At 42.1% G+C, this 18,210-nt stretch overlaps 1 protein-coding gene across 2 annotated transcripts; it reads right to left on the bottom strand.

Annotated features, from left to right (window-relative positions):
- Positions 1–635: 635 nt before the first annotated feature.
- On the bottom strand, positions 636–16,652 carry LOC111953156 (polyadenylate-binding protein 2-B). 2 transcript variants are annotated; one of them, XM_023972238.2, is made up of 7 exons: positions 15,939–16,652; positions 14,192–14,300; positions 12,377–12,444; positions 12,013–12,119; positions 10,943–11,030; positions 10,159–10,313; positions 636–1,179 (listed from the first exon to the last, which is right to left on the bottom strand). In XM_023972238.2, exons 1-7 carry the CDS (start codon positions 16,083–16,085, stop codon positions 993–995), a joined length of 861 nt encoding a protein of 286 aa, XP_023828006.1. In that variant the 5' UTR covers positions 16,086–16,652; the 3' UTR covers positions 636–992. The 2 variants fall into 2 exon arrangements, with proteins under 2 accessions (XP_023828006.1, XP_023828007.1); XM_023972239.2 differs by having other exon boundaries at positions 636–2,090; positions 15,939–16,646.
- Positions 16,653–18,210: the final 1,558 nt, after the last annotated feature.

Below are 18,210 nucleotides of genomic sequence, written 5' to 3'. Positions count from 1 at the left end.
ATTCATTGGATCTGTACGTTTACAGATCCAATTTAACGGTTACATTTCACGCATTGCTTTTCTTACACTCCTAACAATTTCGGTATGTTCAACTTTTGGCAGCTATCTGGCACCATCATGTTCTGCCCARMGTCCTCTGAGCGACACAAACGCTATTAACGCTATTCAAATGTCTGGCGACTCGTTACAACTTCAGTTTTATACACGACATGATTATATTCGTGTGTAATCAACAAAAGGTGGTATTATTGTATTTTTTCATGTTGAGATCTAAATCCATCCGAGAACATCACAGCGAGATTATACTAATTTTGCTACAAACGCTAGGGTCTCCGGTTTCATATGCGGTATTGTAAACGGAGTGGCGAGGATCACAGGCAGAGGAAATTGGTCCTTTGTCTGGATACGACAAAATGTGACGTGACGCATTGCAAATGTAATTTCACATACTGCATCTCAGATTAAAGCGGAGAACGGCATGTGAAGCGGAACAACCAGGGCCTTAACGGAGAGCACAGAAATTGATGTTGCGCCATTCAGATCTCCCTGTACACAAACATGTCTGTCTGAACCGGTCTTGGACCGCTTAAATTTTACCAAAATGCTTTGCAACTCTTGGACAAAAATCAAACATGTCRTTTTTTACAGTCTTTATTTTTTTTTCTAATTACAGACTTATGGGTTAAAAATAAAAAAGCTAAACTTTTTTTTATTTTTAAACCCACTCCTGTTTCCAAAAACCAAACCCCTCCACACAAACCCACCCCCCTTAAAATAAAAGCGCCACTCTTTTTAATTACTTTAGCCCCTGTCTGAGATCAGGCCAGGGCCCTAGTACCCCCCCCCCTTCTCTGGTCCCATCTTTCTCACTCTCCCAACTAAAACAGCTGCTGCCATCTTGACATTAGCTCTCTCTATAAATATGTGTGGTGGGTGGTTGGTTGTGTAGTGTCTGCACAATAAGTGTGTGGGCCTAGTGTGTGTAAGACAGCTCAACGCTTATTGTAGTAAATGCCCCCTGCGGTAGCCCTGTGATCGCCCTGACCCCCTCCCCCCCACACAGACAGGATGGGGTGAGTGTGCATAGCAGGAGCAGAGAGAGAGAGAGACCCTGCCGAGACATTGGGGGGCGCCGCGGCCACCGGAGCAGGGGTTGTCAGCCTCCACTGGTCCTGAAACCTGAAACGACAAGAAGTGGTCTAATATACAGAGAGAGGAGAAAGAAGAGAGAGGGACATGGAGAGGAGGTGAAGGATATGGAGATGAGGTGAAGGACAAATGGGAGGAGAAGCAGCACAGAAAGGCAGAGGGGTGCAAGGAAGAAAAAAAAAGTACCAGACCCACAAAAAAAAAGTAAAGTTGGCAGAGCTCTGGCCATGCTTTCTTGGGGTGAATGCCATGGGCTAAAAGGAGATTACATTTATTTATTTACCCACTGAAAGGCAATCGCTGTCAGAATGACCAAATGCTGGAAGATACTGAAAACAAGAGAGCATGGGATGGAACCAAAGGGAGATGGTAACAAAAGTGATGTGTTAAAGGATGGGGCAGGGTAAGTGGCAACTGGTCAGAGAACAGAGAGACAAGGGAATTTAAGAACTCCAATATCACAACCTAAAAAATAAACAACATTTTTGCTATTGGAAGTTTCACATGTACGGTACATAAAAAAAAGCAAAAAAGATTGACTTATCCTCGATGTTTGCTTTTCGAATGTAAGCATTTGGGGGCTGTGTTGGCTGTGACCCTCACACCCAGACAAAGGAGACACATCTGCAGCCTGAGATAACATCTTCTCATAAGAAATGCCACCAAATCTCCCCAAGGGCCATCATATACCTTACCAGGGTGACCGCACCAACTCCGCACACGCACGCTCACACACAATCGCACACTGCGGCCAGTTTGTCTGTCCAGGATATATTTATAGATATTTTTTTGTCTTTTTTTTGTCTTTTTTCTTCTCAGGGTTCCTTCCTTTATTGGGGGACTTTTTTCATTCTTTTTTTGTATGGGGACAAGGAGGTGATAGTAAGGGGGTTTGGGGGTATTAGTAAGGGGAATACCACGATGTTGTTCGCCCTCGGCCCCTGGAAAAGAGAGAGAAAAAGAGGGTGAGTTTCTTGGCTTAAAAAGACAGACACCAATTTTAGGTGTGAAGTGTGTGTATGTGTGCAGGTAGAAGGGGGGCCTGGTGAGATCTCAATCCTTCAGGTAGACTGGGGGGGTGCATAAAGATTTTAATGTATACCATCTTAATGCCATTGTGCCTTTGATAATTGTTGAGTTACCACAATTTCATTTAAGAATAATTGACAGTACAGAAAGAAGCCGAAACCAGCTTTGTCAACAGTAAAATGTGTAATTCTCAGATTATACAGGACTATAAAAATAATAGTAGGGGTGTGGGGACAGTGAGGCACTCGCTCTCCCTCTTTCTCTCTCTCCTCTTTCTCTCTGTGAGAGCAACTCCTGAGGTCGCTGTTGGGAGAGAACCTGAGAACAGCAGCCTCCAACCCACCTCACAAACCCTCCCAACAGAATGACAGACACACTAGAACAGTCCTTCACATGCTATAGGACAGGCCACATTCATCTCCAGCATGCAGACAAACAGACTTGACTGACCCATTCTCCTGACAACCTGGACCATCAAAAAAAGACACACACAGCCAGCATCAAAATCAAACATTGCTTTTCCATTCTCACACAYCACCACCGTCAGACCCAGGCATCCAGTGCCCACAAACACAGGGGTTACACTAAAGCAGAAACCACTGGTTAGAATGCTGAAGTCAAAATCAGGCTGCAGGAATGAACCCTCCATTCCGGAAGTGAAGGCAGTGGGTGGGACTGCCTGGCCAAGTGCATTTGATGCACCAATGTGTAGTTAACAATCAACCACTCCTAGGTTAGCCCATCTCTGGATAATATGTATGAGCGCAACCTGGTCTCAGAGAATTTCACATTATTCTGTAAATAAATTCAAGATGCTCCATTTAGTATGATATGTTTCGTACGTATTAAATTTGTGGATGTTCATCGCACATTTCGTATGATGTAATTCGTAACATACAGTACCAGTCGAAAGTTGACACTCATTCCAGGGTTTTTCCTTAAATTGTTTACTATTTTCTACATTGTAGAATAATAGTGAAGACATCAAAACTATGAAATAACACACATGGAATCATGTAGTAATTAAAAAAGTGTTAAACAAATCAAAAATATAGATTATTAATAGTAGCCACCCTTTGCCTTGATGACAGCTTTGCACACTCTTGGCATTCTCTCAACCAGCAAATGTATGATATTACGAATTCTAGCTAGTGGCTAACGTTAGCTAGGCTAGGGGTTAAGTTTAGGAGTTAGGTTAAAGGATTAAGGTCAGCTAAAACAGTTAAAGTTATAGCTAACATGCTAAGTAGTTGAAAAGTTGCTAATTAGCTAAAATGATCTGTGATGAGATTTGAACTCGCAACCTATTGGGTTGCGAGACGTTTGCGATTTATGTATTATGTAACCATATTAAAAATGTAACATATCATACTAATTTGAGTGTCCCGGTTTTACGTTTACTATATTATGTGTAGTCTATGAGACCAGGCTGATGAGCCATCTATCAGAGTGCATGGAACATGAGATTCTGAATTGACCAAAATCATTTCCAATCACATGTCATCCTACTAATTGTCTTAAATAGGACTTTGCTGATAGCATATTTTAGCGGGGCACTTTTTTTTTTTTTTAAATCAGTGATTGTTCAATCATATCAGCAGCTCCCACAGAGGGGGGACAAATAAAGTACTACAGATGACCAACTGATACCATTAGTCTAGGGGAATGGAAAGGTTGGTCCATTGGTCAGAATCTCATTGCATGTCAGTTGGTGAGGATGCTCATTTTGATTGCTCTGCAGCCCTCAGTCTCTCAGCAATACATATTGAACAGGACATGGGCCCAGAGACAGAGCTCCACCGTGAGGCCCACTGTGAGCACTCAATGAGTCATCATGGGAACCCCCCTCTCACCTCACACTGAGAGACACAGCAGGACACACACTCCAGGGAGACACACCAGACTCCCAGTGCACAGCGCTTTGATCCACTCCAGGTTTTACATACATAGGGGGTAGGCTTTTGTATGGATTGAAAACAAATACAGATTGCAGGGATGTTGCTTTGGAAAGGTCACAGGCAAAAGACGGCTCTGGAGCAGCTGCACCAGGTGAACAAACAGGATGGATATATTCTATTTCTCTGAACACAGTGTCTCCTAACAGTGAATCATTAGAACAACATCTAGTTAACTGAGCGGAAAAGTACAGCAGGAAAACTAATACTATATAAATATACACACGCGCCAATTAATGTTTAAGCAACAACGCTAACGTGCCTACCTAGAGAACTTATAGAAGCCATCCATGGTACACTAAAGACACCCATTTGCATTTAAAACTTACATGGCATCTTAATTGTTCTTATGGTCGCGTCAACATTCTAAAATGGAATCCAACCATTAGCACCGAACAAATGAAAACAAGTCACTCTTTGCCTGTCACCTTTTTAAGCATTAATGACCAGCACTGTGGGAGAGATGCTCACTCACAGTCAGTATGTATGTATACATAATGTATGTCCAAGTCGTACAAAGAGCCTGCCACGCATACATGTACAGCCTGGGAGGATCGCACTGCCGTGCACTGAGAGTTTGGCTGCCTCCTCTGAAACGGTTGTAGGTGGCGCATGCAACAAGACCGCTCCACACCGACTGACCCATTTGACTCCCTCCACCAGTCTCGCTTACCTTTCCACTCACCATAACCCCACTCTAAAAGGGAACCTCTCCTCCACTGTGCTCTGGATACACACCTTCACTGATATTGCTGGAATGTTGTTCAGCAATGCTAGCCAATGCTTCAGTCCCCTCCCACTACAGGCAGGCTTATAGACGTTCAGTGCCTATAGAAAACGTCTCTTGGATTTCTTCCAAGAGACATTAATCCCACTTATTGTGTTACAAAGTGGGATTAACATTTTTTAAATTATAATTTGTCAATCTACACAATATACTCTGTCAAAAAGCAAAATTCTAACCTTTTAAAGATGAAAATTAAAACACTAATATACCTTGAAATGGACAACACCTTTGGCAGCGATTACAGCTGGGTACATTTGAGTCATTTAGCAGACACTTATCGTGTGATTTACAGGAGAAATTATGGTTGTGCCTTGCTCACGGGCACAGATTTTTCACCTAGTCGGCTTGGGGATTCAAACCAGCAACCTTTCAGTTACTTGCCCAACCCTCTTAATCACAAGGCTACCTGGGTAAGTCTCATAAGAGCTTTGCTGTATTGTGCAATATTTACCCAATATTATTATAATTTTTTTATTCTTCAAGATCTGTCAAGGTGTTGAGGATCATGGCTGGCCATAGAYTTAAGCTGATTTAAGTCTAACTCAGCTACTCAGGAAGAGTCACACTTCTTGGTTAGCAACTCCAGTGTAAATTTGGCTTTGTGTTGTCGGTTATGGTCATGCTGAAAGGTGAATTCCTCTTCCAGTGTCTGGTGTAAAGCAGACTGAACCAGGTTTTCCTCTAGCATTTTGCCTGTGCTTACCTCCATTAGGTTTCTTTTCATCCTGAAAAACTCCCCARTCTTTGCCAATGTCAAAATATCCATACCATGATGCAGCCACCACCATGTTTAAAAGTAAGGCATTTACTCAGTGATGTGTTGCGTTGCATTTGCAGTTAAGYCAAAAAAAAGCATGCCTTTGCTGTGTTTTTGTTGCAGTATTACTTTAGTGCCTTGYTGCATACATATGCATGTTTTGGAATATTTCACTCTCATTTAGGTCATTATTGTGGAGTCACTACAATGTTGTTGATTCCATCCTCAGTTTTCTCCCATCACAGCCATTGAAATCTGTAGCTCTTAAAATCACCAATGGCTTCATGGTGACAACCCTAAGCAGTTTCCTTCCTATCCTGCAGCTCAGTTTAGAAGAATGACTGCATCTGGGTGGTTTAATACAGCATAATTATTAACTTGACCATGCTTAAAGAGATTAAATGTCTKATTTGTTATTGTTACCCATCTACCAATCACTGCCTTACGAAAAGCTCACTGTTCTTTGTAGTTAAATCTGTGCATGAAATTCAATACTTGACATAAACCTTACAGATTTATTGGGGACAGAGGAAGGGGTAGTCATTAAATTGTCAGTCCCTATTATTTCACAGTGAGTCCATATAACTTATGTGATTTGTTAAAGGTGGTACATATGATCTTTAAAAATATTTTTTGCATTGTAATTTCAGAAAATGTCCATAATATACTGTATCTGCAATAATAGCGAATCACAACGCTGTGAAACACTGATATTCTCCTATTGATTTCGCCTGCCGGAGCAGCGAGAGTTGTCAAAATGTGAAAACATAAAGTCGGAACGGTTATCTAGTGGAAATCGTCCTGTCATCTCCTAGTTGCAAAAATAAAATGCTAAATTTTTCCCCGGCACTGGGTACATTTCAGGTCTGCTGAGTGCAAACTTGAACGTTGTGAAAATTCTATGCAACTTCCGCTGTGCAATTACTGTGAAAACTTAAGTTGTACCCGCTTTAAGTTAGTTTTAACAGTGGCCAAGTAGGCTACTGGATCATAATGTAAGCCTACAAGAGTGGCCTACATTTTTTTTTTTTTAATTACATCCCATAACATTTTAACATGGAAATAGCTGTTTTATCATTCAGCATATATATATATATATATATATATATAAAACGTAATTTTTTCCCCCATAGTGAATTAGATGGTGCAAAGATTCCGTACAATTTTCAGTGCTTGTTTTGTCACAAACTGAAATTGAGCAAACAGCAATGTTCCCTCTAAGCTGTGCGTGGGTGCGCAGCTCCCCACAGACTGCTGCGCTGAAGTAATCAGCCCGTGCAGAGAAGCACGAGATTGAACTACTCAACTTTTTAGAGTTGAACCCTTTTAACACTATCAACGTTTCGCTCTACTGTGGGAATTGCGCTTGACTCAARGCCCCAATATTAGCCACTTTCAATCTAACATACCGAAAACAAAACATACAATGCAAGACTTAGTATGCAAAACTATCTGTGCAAGAGATGTTCTTGTAGGTAGAGCGCATTGGCGTAGGATTCTATTGCAAGGAACTCCCAAATGGCGCAGCGGTCTAAGGCACTGCAGTGCTTGAGGCGTCACTACAGACCTGGGTTCGATCCCAGGCTGTGTCACAGCCAGCTGTAACCAGAAGACCCATGAGGCGGCGCATAATTGGCTCAACGTCGTCCGGGTTAGGGGAGGGTTTGACCGGCCGGGACTTACTTGTCCCATCGCGCTCTAGCGACTCCTTGTGGCAGGCCGGGCGCCTGCAAGCTGACTTCAGTTGCAAGCTGGATAATGTTTCTTCCGACACATTGGTGTGGCTGGCTTACGGGTTAAGCGAGCAGTGTGTCAAGAAGCAGTGCGGCTTGGCAGGGTCGTGTTTTATGACACATGGCTCTCGACCTTCACCTCTCCCGGGTCCGTAGGGGAGTTGCAGCGACAGGACAAGACTCACTACCAATTTGATATCACAAAATTGGGGTGAATAAAATATATATATAAATTCATATATGGATTCTATTGCATTGACAGGCTCGACGCAGGCCCATACTCTACACAGACCGGTGCGCCATAACCAGACCTGCAGTAGGCCTATATGCAAAGTGCCATATATGGATCTGTCCCATTCACGTTGAACTGTGTTTACAGCATGAGTGGTCATGAGTTGATGCGCATGTTTTGAGATCAAAGCAAGCGCTGCATGTAGCCACCTGTGCACGTTTTGTTCATATCCTTTGCTAGTTAGTGAGTTATTAGCCAATTTCTAGTCAACAATGGAGAGTGGTTGCTTTCTACAAGAGCACAAAATGTTTACATTTCTAGCCATCTTTGAAAAGTGAGTCAGGTAGAGAGCTTTTTTGTAACTCTTAAAGGGGCAGCGTTGTATTTTGAGACTGTCTTATAAAAGCGAAGTAGCCAAAGGCAATGGGTAGCAAAGTTTGTCTGATTCTCTATAATAATGGCATGTGAATAATAATAATGCATTTTATTTATTTAACTAGGCAAGTCAGTTAAGAAAATTCTTAGTTACAAAACGACCTACCCCGGGCCGATTGTGCACCGCCCTATGGGACTCCCAATCACGGCCGGATGTGATTCAGCCTAGATTCGAAACAGGGACTGTAGACACCTCTTGCACTGAGATGCAGTGCCTTAGACCGCTGCACCACTGGAGCCCTTGTAAAGTGGTTTCTTGCCTCAAACAACACATTTTCAGTCACCTTGTCTGAAGGACAAGTGGATAAACAGACAGGGTAATATAAAGCCCTGCATTTTTTTTCACATCTCATGGAATGTGGGCCTACATTGAACACCACACATTGGCTGCTACTGTAGGCTGAAACAGCTGTCTGAAACTAGTGGTCCAAACCGCAATTTTCAGTTTTGTTCCACCAGCTTCAAAACACAAATAACTATATTTTTTGTAATTGAAAATATATTTCACAGCCATTTAAAAATGGTACAATTATTCACTACACTATTCACTGCTAGTTCTCACACAATCTGAAATTGAGTGAACAATGTAGAATTTTAGAATCCAGGAAATGACAGAGCCATTTCCTCTAGATAACGCAGCCCAAAGTCAGAACATTTTGACAACACCTGCTGCTCTGGCGGGAGAAATCAATAGCCGAATATCACAGCCAATCACAACACTGGCGGGTAAGTAACACTATCATTCCACTATTAGCAGCAGATATTATGGACATTTTCTGAAATTACAACGCGAAAATTCCAAAAGCCGTGTGGCTTAGTTGGTTAAGCATGGCTCTTGCAAAGCCAGGGTTGTGGGTTCGATTCCCACGGGGGACAGTACAAAAATAAATGTATGAAAAATGCCCGCGCTCAATACTGTAACATGCTGACCACACCGCTCGTGTCGCGTGCTCTGCAAAATAAATGTACACATACATGTTACTCAATCATTGCACCCACACTGCTCATGAGCGTCTGCATGGCCAGGTGCTAAAATAGAACTATGTTCTATTTGTGGCGCTCAGCAAGTCCTGCCTCTCCCATTTCCTCATTTGTTTTTAGGAGCATATACCCACATGGGTGATTGAAAGATGAACTGAAGTCCACATTCAGTTCATCTTTGTGCTAATGCGCCGTAAAGTTGGTTGTCAACCGCCATATAAAGTCCAAAGAAGAAAAAGCAGCCTGAAGGAGGAGAGATGACAAAAAACTAAATTGGGTTTACCGTTTTATCTGTGGATGAATTGTCAGAGTAGAGGACCTTGTGCATTTCAGGTATAATAAACAACCCAATGTTAATATCCCAGTACAAATTAGCTAGTAACAGCAAGCTAGCTAGCTAAATTGCCATAAATGTTTAATGCTTTTCGACCTGTCCCCAAATTAATATAGTTGGTTCAGAGTTTGTTTTGATATTTCAACCTGCGTGTCCTGATCGCTTCTGGTGTGGGGGGACAAAATCAACATGCGGGCGTGCGTGCGGTTTGGTCAGCATATAAGTCGCTCTTGATAAGCGCATCTGCTAAATGACTAAAAAAGTAAACATTTAAAAATGTTTATTAATTAAAATCCTGTGTAGCACCTTCAAGTAAAATTAATTCTGAACTAATTTAGGTTTGCCTAAACAAAGGGGGTGATTAGTTCTGCAACAACTATATTTCTGTAATTTAATTTTTTATTCCTTTGTAAAAGTGTAGAATTTTATTTTCACTGACATTATGGAGTATTGTGTAGATCAATGAAATGTTTTTATTAAATCTATTTCAATCGCACTTTGTAACAACAAAATGTGAAAAGATTAGACTGGTGTAGACTTTCTATAGGCACTGTAGAAGGGGGGGGGGGGGGCTTCAGGCTTTACGGTGTCCTCACTGCCCACCATCTCCCTCTCTGCTCATCAACACTTCCTCCATAATCTCACTCAGCAACTCATTCTACTGCCCTTCAACTCACTCGCCCTCACTCTTCCATACTATTCCCCTCCCCCAGGTAATGGCCAGCTGTCTCTCAGTCTCAGGGTATGAGTGTCCCGGGGTGCTCACCTGAAGGCCCGTCCTCTGCCTCTGGGCGGTGTGTAGCCACTGTAGTACCGTGCGCGCGACGGGTTAAAGTTCCCTCCTCGTGAGCGGAAGCGGGCCCGAGGAAACCCGCGGTCTGTGGTGCTGATACCTGGCCTGTTTGTTCTCTTCACACCCACCTGGCAGGATCAAGACAGGGGAAACAGGAAACCACAGGTTAGACAATAGCACAGGTCCACAGAGTTCAGAAGGGCACAGGGGTCAGTCCCATTTAACACCCAGTTAATGTAGGAAATGGAACTGAAATTCAATTCATACAGCTAAATTGCTCAGAATTTAGATTTTCCCCACTTCTTTAATTTATTTGAAACGGAATTGACTGACAGTAGCTAGGTTTCCATCCAATTGGCGACAGATTTTCATACAAATATTCTAAAATCGGCATAAAAACAATATACGCAAATCAGAGACTTGTTTCCATCAAACTGACTTGCTGCAGACAAAAAAGGCTGTGCGTGATGATGTCGTGCAAAGGCGCATCAAACTCCTCACCATGCACTTTCATCACCCTGGGAAGTTAATAACTTAATTAATCTGTAACCTAATAAACTGTAGTCATAGTGGGAGGACCACACAGCATATCACGTGACGCCCAAGTTTACTTCAAAATTATGTTTATTATATCAATATTTGGCATAAATATCTGTAGTTTCCATGACAGGCGTGACTTTTTTCCCCAACATGTACTTTACTCGCATAAAAAAGGTTGGATGGAARCCTGGTTTATGAAACAGTGTTGYGTCCTCACCTTAATCTGCCTTCCTCTGAACAGAGACTCGTCCAATGCCATGGCCGTCCTCACAGACTCCTTGTCTGAAAACTCGATATAGGCAAACCTGCAACAGCAGCAGAAATAAAAGAGCGTCATGAAGCACTAAAATCACAGAGCACAATTCACTGAAAAATCATGGACACCTCTTTTCAATAATTCCCTAATAATGAGAATAAAGTGTGTGATGAGCAACAGTTTAGCAACCTGATCATCATCCTAACTGGTTTCTCATACACAAATACAAGCTTTAGAAAATAACTCCAGGCTATTAGAATAAGCAGTTACTTTCAATTAACTAAAAGTAACACTACTGAGACCTGAATCAAACAGAATAATATTAGCTAGTTTAATTGCATTACTTCAAGTGGAAAGGGAATGATAAAAGCTTTTATACTAGTCATGAATTGTACACCTGTGCGCGTGGCTATAAAATGGACATAGGCACTGACAACCCCCACCTCACCACACTCTGAGGGTCTAACCAAGCAAGCACCTACAGACTAGGTCTATGAGCAATGTGACAAAATAAGGGGTAGGCTGAACACAGATCTGTAACCTTACATTTGGGAATTTCAGCTTGTATCTATTCAATAATGGATTCATGCGAATCAGTGGCAAACGGATCATTTTTTAAATATTTTTTACCTTTAAACAGGAAAATCCCATTGAGATAAAGGCCTGCATGTACAAAATCATTCAATTCAAAACATGATGATCAGACTTGTGAGCATGTAGATGATCTTGAGGCTGAAAGTCTTCTTAACTCTAGATCACACTGCTCTAGATGACTAGGACCATGTATTTACGTACCTGTGAATAAAGGTGCACTACTTCTCTAACCCGCACATAGAATGTAGGCAATTACCCTCTGGGATGCCGAGAGGGTATAGCTAGTAAAATGGTGTCTACACAATCTTTAGGGTGGAGGCTGTAAACGTCTTATTTACTCTAGATGACTGATAGAAGAACGCTGCATAGTGTACTCACAGGTCTGTAAGTGAAAGAGCACTACTGCACATGGAGGGAATGAGGATGTAGGCATTTACCCTTTGGGATGCCCTGTGAACTTGTCACACAGGATGGTGACTCTGTTGACAGAGCCGCAACCGTGGAAGTGGGCTTCTAGCTCCTCCGCCGTGGCGCCGTAATCAACCTGTCCACAGAGAGGGAGAACAGTGAGATACCGCTGACACAGTGGCTAGTCAAATCCACATACAGAATCAACTCAGAGCCAAACCCCAAATTGAGGTTTTTGCATTCAAAGTAGTRTGAAATCGTGCATGATGTCAATTTGAAACTCTGCTACACTCATCATATGATAGAATCACCTTGAACACCTAACCARGTGAATTCCACATTCACCCAAAATAGAAACACCATCTGAGGTTAAGGAGAGGGTTGAAGCCTTACGTTTCCAACATAGATAGATCTCGCGTCGGCTTCCATTTTCTCCTCGATGGACATGATGACGGGACCGGCTAGAGAGCAAAATTGAGACAAATTTATATACACTACACTATATACACTCAAAAGTTTGGGGTCACTTAGAAATGTCATTGTTTTCCATGAAAACATACATGAAATGAGGTGCAAAATGAATAGGAAATAGTCAAGACAAGGTTGACAAGGTTATAAATAATGATTTTGAATTTAAATAATTGTGTCCTTCAAACTTTGCTTTCGTCAAAGAATCCTCCATTTGCAGCAATTACAGCCATGCAGACCTTTGGCATTCTAGTTGTCAATTTGTTGAGGAAGAGATTTCACCACATACTTCCTGAAGCACCTCCCACAAGTTGGATTGGCTTGATGGGCACTTCTTACGTACCATACGGTCAAACTGCTCCCATAACAGCTCAATAGGGCTGAGATCCGGTGACTGTGCTGGCCACTCCATTATAGACAGAATACCAGCTGACTGCTTCTTCCCTAAATAGTTATTGCATAGTTTGGAGCTGTGCTTTGGGTCATTGTCCTGTCGTAGGAGGAAATTGTCTCCAATTAAGCGCCGTCCACAGAGTATGGCATGGCGTTGCAAAATGGAGTGATAGCCTTCCTTCTTCAAGACCCCTTTTATCCTGTACAAACCTCACACTGTACCACCAAAGCACCCCCAGACCATCACATTGCCTCCACCATGCTTGACAGATGGCGTCAAGCACTCCCCCAGCATCTTTTCAATGTCTCACGACTGTTCTTTGTGATCCGAACACCTCAAACTTAGATTTGTCAGTCCATAACACTTTTCMCCCCAATTTTCCTCTGTCCAGTGTCTGTTCTTTTGCCCATCTTAATCTTTTCATTGGCCAGTCTGAGATGGCTTTTTTTTGCAACTCTGCCTAGAAGGCCAGCATCCCGGTGTCTCCTCTTCACTGTTGACGTTGAAAATTGTGTTTTGCGGGTACTATTTAATGAAGCTTCCAGTTGAGGCATCTGCTTCTCAAACTACACACTAATGTACTTGTCCTCTTGCTCAGTTGTGCACCGGGGCCTCCCACTCCTCTTTCTATTCTGGTTAGAGCCAGTTTGCGCTGTTCTGTGAAGGTAGTAATACACAGCATTGTACCAGATCTTCAGTTTCTTGGCAATTTCTCGTATGGAATAGTCTTCATTTCTCAGAACAGACTGACGAGTTTCAGAAGAAAGTTCCTTGTTTCTGGCCATTTTGAGCCTGTAATCGAACCCACAAATGCTGATGCTCCAGATACTCAAAAAGGCCAGTTTTATTGCTTCTTTAAATCAGCACAACAGTTTTCAGCTGTGCTAACATAATTGCGAAAGGGTTTTCTAATGATCAATTAGCCTTTTAAAATTATAAACTTGGATTAGCTAACACAACCATGCCATTGAAACACAGGCATGATGGTTGCTGATAATGGGCCTCTGTAGATTTTCCTTTAAAAAATATATATATTTATTTTAAATCTGCCGTTTCCAGCTACAATAGTCATTTACAACATCTACACTGTATTTCTGATCAATGTGATGTTATTTTAAAAGGGCCATTTTTTTGTGCTTTTCTTTCAAAAACAAAGACATTTCTATGTGACCCCAACCTTTTGAACGGTAGTGTATATTTGGAAGGGTTTGATATTAATTAATCTCTGTCTTGTAGCTGCTCTGGAAACTTCTGTGAAATACAAAAATAATTCGGTCTTCTCAAACAGTAATTTTTGGGAGACATGTTCCGAGCCACCTTATCACTTTCTTCCCAAATAAACTCACCTGGTGGAGGGCTAAGATTCATCTGTTTCTCCACCTCGTTCTGTAACTCCTTCAGCTTTTCTGCTTCCTCCTCCATCTCTCGCACCCGAGCTTTGATCGCCTCCAGCTCCTGAATTTTTTTATATATAAATCAATACATCAATAGCAACACACACCACACTAGTCGGCAGGCTTGACAGACACATCATGGGAAGAAAACAAGAAACATGTACTAAAGGAATGATTTTATCGTATTCATCCATGCCGTGCAAGCGCATGACACACTTGGCAGTTCAGTAGCCTAAGATGACCCTGTTCCTGCACTGGCTGCTGAGTGGAACAGGCTCGCAGCACATGACCATCGGCCCGGGGTCTTTGTATCAGGCTTCACCATTCATTTCACAGACTGCTCGCTCAGCAAGGATCCCCACCGCCCCAGTGATGGCCAATAAGACGGTGGTGCCATACATCCTGTTGGGTGGTATCCCTTATTGGGTTCAGGCCTCCTTGACATTGCTGCATTGCAGCGCAATGGGAGTTGCTCCAAATTCATCCTTCACTACTGACACTATTTGCATTGCAGGTTAATCCATTCCAGGTCTTGGGGATGTCTTACATGGCCCCATTGATCATAACAACCAATAGAAAAAATCAACAGCTTCAAGAGGAAACTACATGGCTTATTTGATTTGGTGATGACTGACTGCATTTTGTCGCATATTTAGTGTAGTCTATTCCCTCCTGAAAATATCGAAGGATGCAAGCCCAGCCCTAAAAAATACCGCACCCCCAGTCTCGTGCTTACAGAATTTCATTCGAACACATTCTATGCCAAAGACCACGATCACACATGCATATACAAATCAGAAACATTCTAGATAACATTTAAATACAAGCCAACAGCTTTAATTTGAGTATTTTCAACCCGCATCTTTGCACACTACCACAGTAATATCCATAACCCACTAATTTATCAAGAGATAATATCTACTTATAATAGTCAAAATTACATGTTTAAAAATGTTTGCGTTTCGCAAGTCATTCGATGCCTTTACTGAGAGAATAAACATGCGTGTCAGGTGCATGTCTGCAACATCCCAATTATTAGTTAGCCAGCCAACTACCATTAACTCGTCGGCTCCCTCCCACTAACGTTTTATCCAGCCCAAATATCCATTAATCCCTACTACAACAGAGCAAGTGCCACAATTTTCTGCTAGCATTTTAGCTATATAACAGTTAGATAATAAGTCAAAACATTAAAGCTTTTTTACAAGTCATCACTTAAATTCACGGAGTTGACGATCATGTTCCGTACGCGCATCAGCGCTTCCATTACAGCAGCTGTCAGCGTAYGAGAAAAGAAAGGAGGCGTGTTTACCGTGAGCTCTCGCAGTGTCTGCGGATGGACTCGCAATCCGGCGGCTAATGGCGGCCTGTCCTACCCTCGCCCCTGTCTACATCTCCGTCTTGCATTTTTGCGACGAATACTTTTCCCCCACTAGGTCGACAGCACTGGCGCAGAGAAACTACCAACGCTGCTGCGCCAAAATGGCCGCCAAAATCACGCATGTCACCACACATTTCTACTGAGCCTCAATGTCGGATATCAACCAAGAGATTTAAAAAAAGACACCACCGGGAATAAAAAATATAGCTGATTGCAGCTTAAAATAACGTGCTTACACCCGCAATCTCTATCGTACAATACACATGTATTGTCTCAACTTGAGTGAGGTTTTGGGCATAAACTATGCCCTTCACTTACCGGGTCCTCGATCGCGGCCTCTCCCTCCTCTAATCCAGGTTCCTCATCGCCAACACCCGGGTCTTCTAGTTCTGGGTGCCCTGGGTCTGAGTCCAGCAGGGATTCTTCCGTCATCCCTGAGTCCATTCCGTTACCGAACTCCGCCATCTCCCAATTCCGGTTTATCCGACGCGCCTCGTGGCTTAAACCAACGTTACAGGCCCCTACTCACACAGCGGGAGAGTGAGTGGGGCGAAAGAAAAAAAACGGCGGAAACCGCCGCTTAGCAAAGTTAAAACGTGAAATAAAAGGCCAGCTTCGACTCTAGCCACTGTCCGAACGGGTACCAACTACAATTGCAAAGGCTACTTCAGTTGTGTGTGTGTATCGACGTTTCAGCGGAGAGCCTAACGTTACAGTTGATTTACATTAAGAAATATACATAACATAAAAGATTCTCTTCACGAGTGCTGTGTCCTCAGTTCAGAAATGGAAGTCGGGGGTGGAGTTACGTACTGCGGGCGTAAACTCGCAATCTTATTACTCAATTAAGCATTGTAGACACACCTTCTACCGTCTTTCGTTGTCGTCTATTGGATATATGGCAGCACATTTATGCATTCTTACCAATTTCGCCTTACACTTCAAACTCTGATTCGATTAGAAGTATGTCAATCAAAAAGCCCACCCAATTTGTCTTTCGACCTATGACTGTATTTTCATTAATTCTCTGCTACTCCACTAGCACAGATAGAACAATGAGACAGATATTTCACCGGATGTATAAATGTGAAGCATCCGCTTGGCATTTGCACAAACTACCAAATCTGGTATTGAGAAAAAGCCCAACATTCTACAAAATTTCTCATCGATTAAACGTTTGATCTCATTACAGTTTTCTGTTCCCAAAACTAGAATATGTTATGAACAGAGTGGACTAAGTCTTGTACACTTTACCCTTTGCCAATATATWTTTTTAAATCACGTTAATTAGAAGGAGTGCAAAGGCGAATTGAGTTATTGCACACGCGCACTTCACAGAGTAGGTGTTCCCTAACGGAAATAAATCGACGCATGCTAGAACGTGCCAATAGTCTCTCGTTTGCTCGTGCTTGGCTCTTCCCACCTCCTTGCTTGTTCTGCCCACTGTGACTAATTATTTCCCATTGGAAACGACAGGCTGTGGTCTGTCTTGGTTAAATTATATAAATATTTGCTGCTAGCGTGACACCTTTGAGTCAGGTAAATCCACCTCAATCAACCCATCAGTACATTTGTTAAGATAATACACATCTTTGGCAGCAATACACACTTTCAATATTAAAATAATAAAAATGATAACAATTCTCAGAAATGGTGGGGATTGATGTTACTGCAAGAAAAGTCTAGTGAGAGAAAGTGTTGTGAATAAAGCACATAGCTAAATGTTTACCATGTAATTTATACAGTTTGTTTTTATTAAACTACCAGATCAGGTTGGGTTACAGATTAGGTTGTAATCTAGAAAATAAATTGCTGGATGTGTAATAGCTGTAAATATCTAACTGTAGACGACCAATGTATATTGAGAGCTCCTCACAGATGCAGTAGAACTATCATCAGCTTATGCTACTGCGTCCATGTGTCCAGGCCCCATAGGCCTATCCAAATGAGCTTTCACAAAGGCCCTATAGGTATCTCACCTCTGCCACCAGTGATGTACACATAAGTACTGTAATTGGGTGCTATCTTACTATCCTGCGGTCCAGAGATGAGAGCTCTACCATCCACACCAACAGCCCAGGGGCCTCATTTATCAATCATGCGTAGGCACAAATCTGTGCGTAAACCATGCGTGGGATAATTTCCAAGCAAAATGTGAGATTGATCAATATGAACGTTTGCTTGTGTGTGCATAAATTTACGCACAGTCATGACCATGTGTATGCACAGTGCCAAGTGGTGAAACTGCTTGTCAAACATAGAATGGGGAAAATGTGTGAAATTGTGAGAGTAGGCCTAATAATTTTATAATTTTTCGATTTGTGAATTCATGCAACATACTGTATCTTAACAGGCTAYGTATAATTTGACACCCATCAGTACATTTGTTAAGATAATAATCCATATAAAGTCAAGTATTTTGTTCAATTAGAGAAGGTATTCCCAAACTGGGGTTCGTGTAACACAGGGGTACGAGCAATGCCGTCRGGGGTACGCCAAATAAAAATGTGATTCAGATTTTTAAAATAAAAAATAAAACTATTTTTTGGTTTTGTTTTTTCACATTTTCAAACTGTCTATTTATATTTTC

The sequence above is a fragment of the Salvelinus sp. IW2-2015 genome, linkage group LG27 (genome assembly GCF_002910315.2).
Source record: "Salvelinus sp. IW2-2015 linkage group LG27, ASM291031v2, whole genome shotgun sequence".
In the NCBI taxonomy this organism is placed as follows: Eukaryota; Metazoa; Chordata; class Actinopteri; order Salmoniformes; family Salmonidae; genus Salvelinus; species Salvelinus sp. IW2-2015.
Note: the sequence above shows the minus strand (reverse complement) of the source record. Positions and strands in the feature narration are given on the sequence as shown.

What these genes read in the sequence shown, in the direction of transcription:
- LOC111953156 (XM_023972238.2), bottom strand. Translation starts at nt 16,085, where the DNA reads ATGGCGGAGTTCGGTAACGGAATGGACTCAGGGATGACGGAAGAATCC. An exon ending in GAATCTTAGCCCTCCACCAG is followed by an intron (nt 12,445 to 14,191) that starts GTGAGTTTATTT and finishes TTTGCTCTCTAG; the next exon opens with CCGGTCCCGTCATCATGTCC. An exon ending in TTCACAGGGCATCCCAAAGG is followed by an intron (nt 11,031 to 12,012) that starts GTAAATGCCTAC and finishes CTGCTGTTGCAG; the next exon opens with GTTTGCCTATATCGAGTTTT.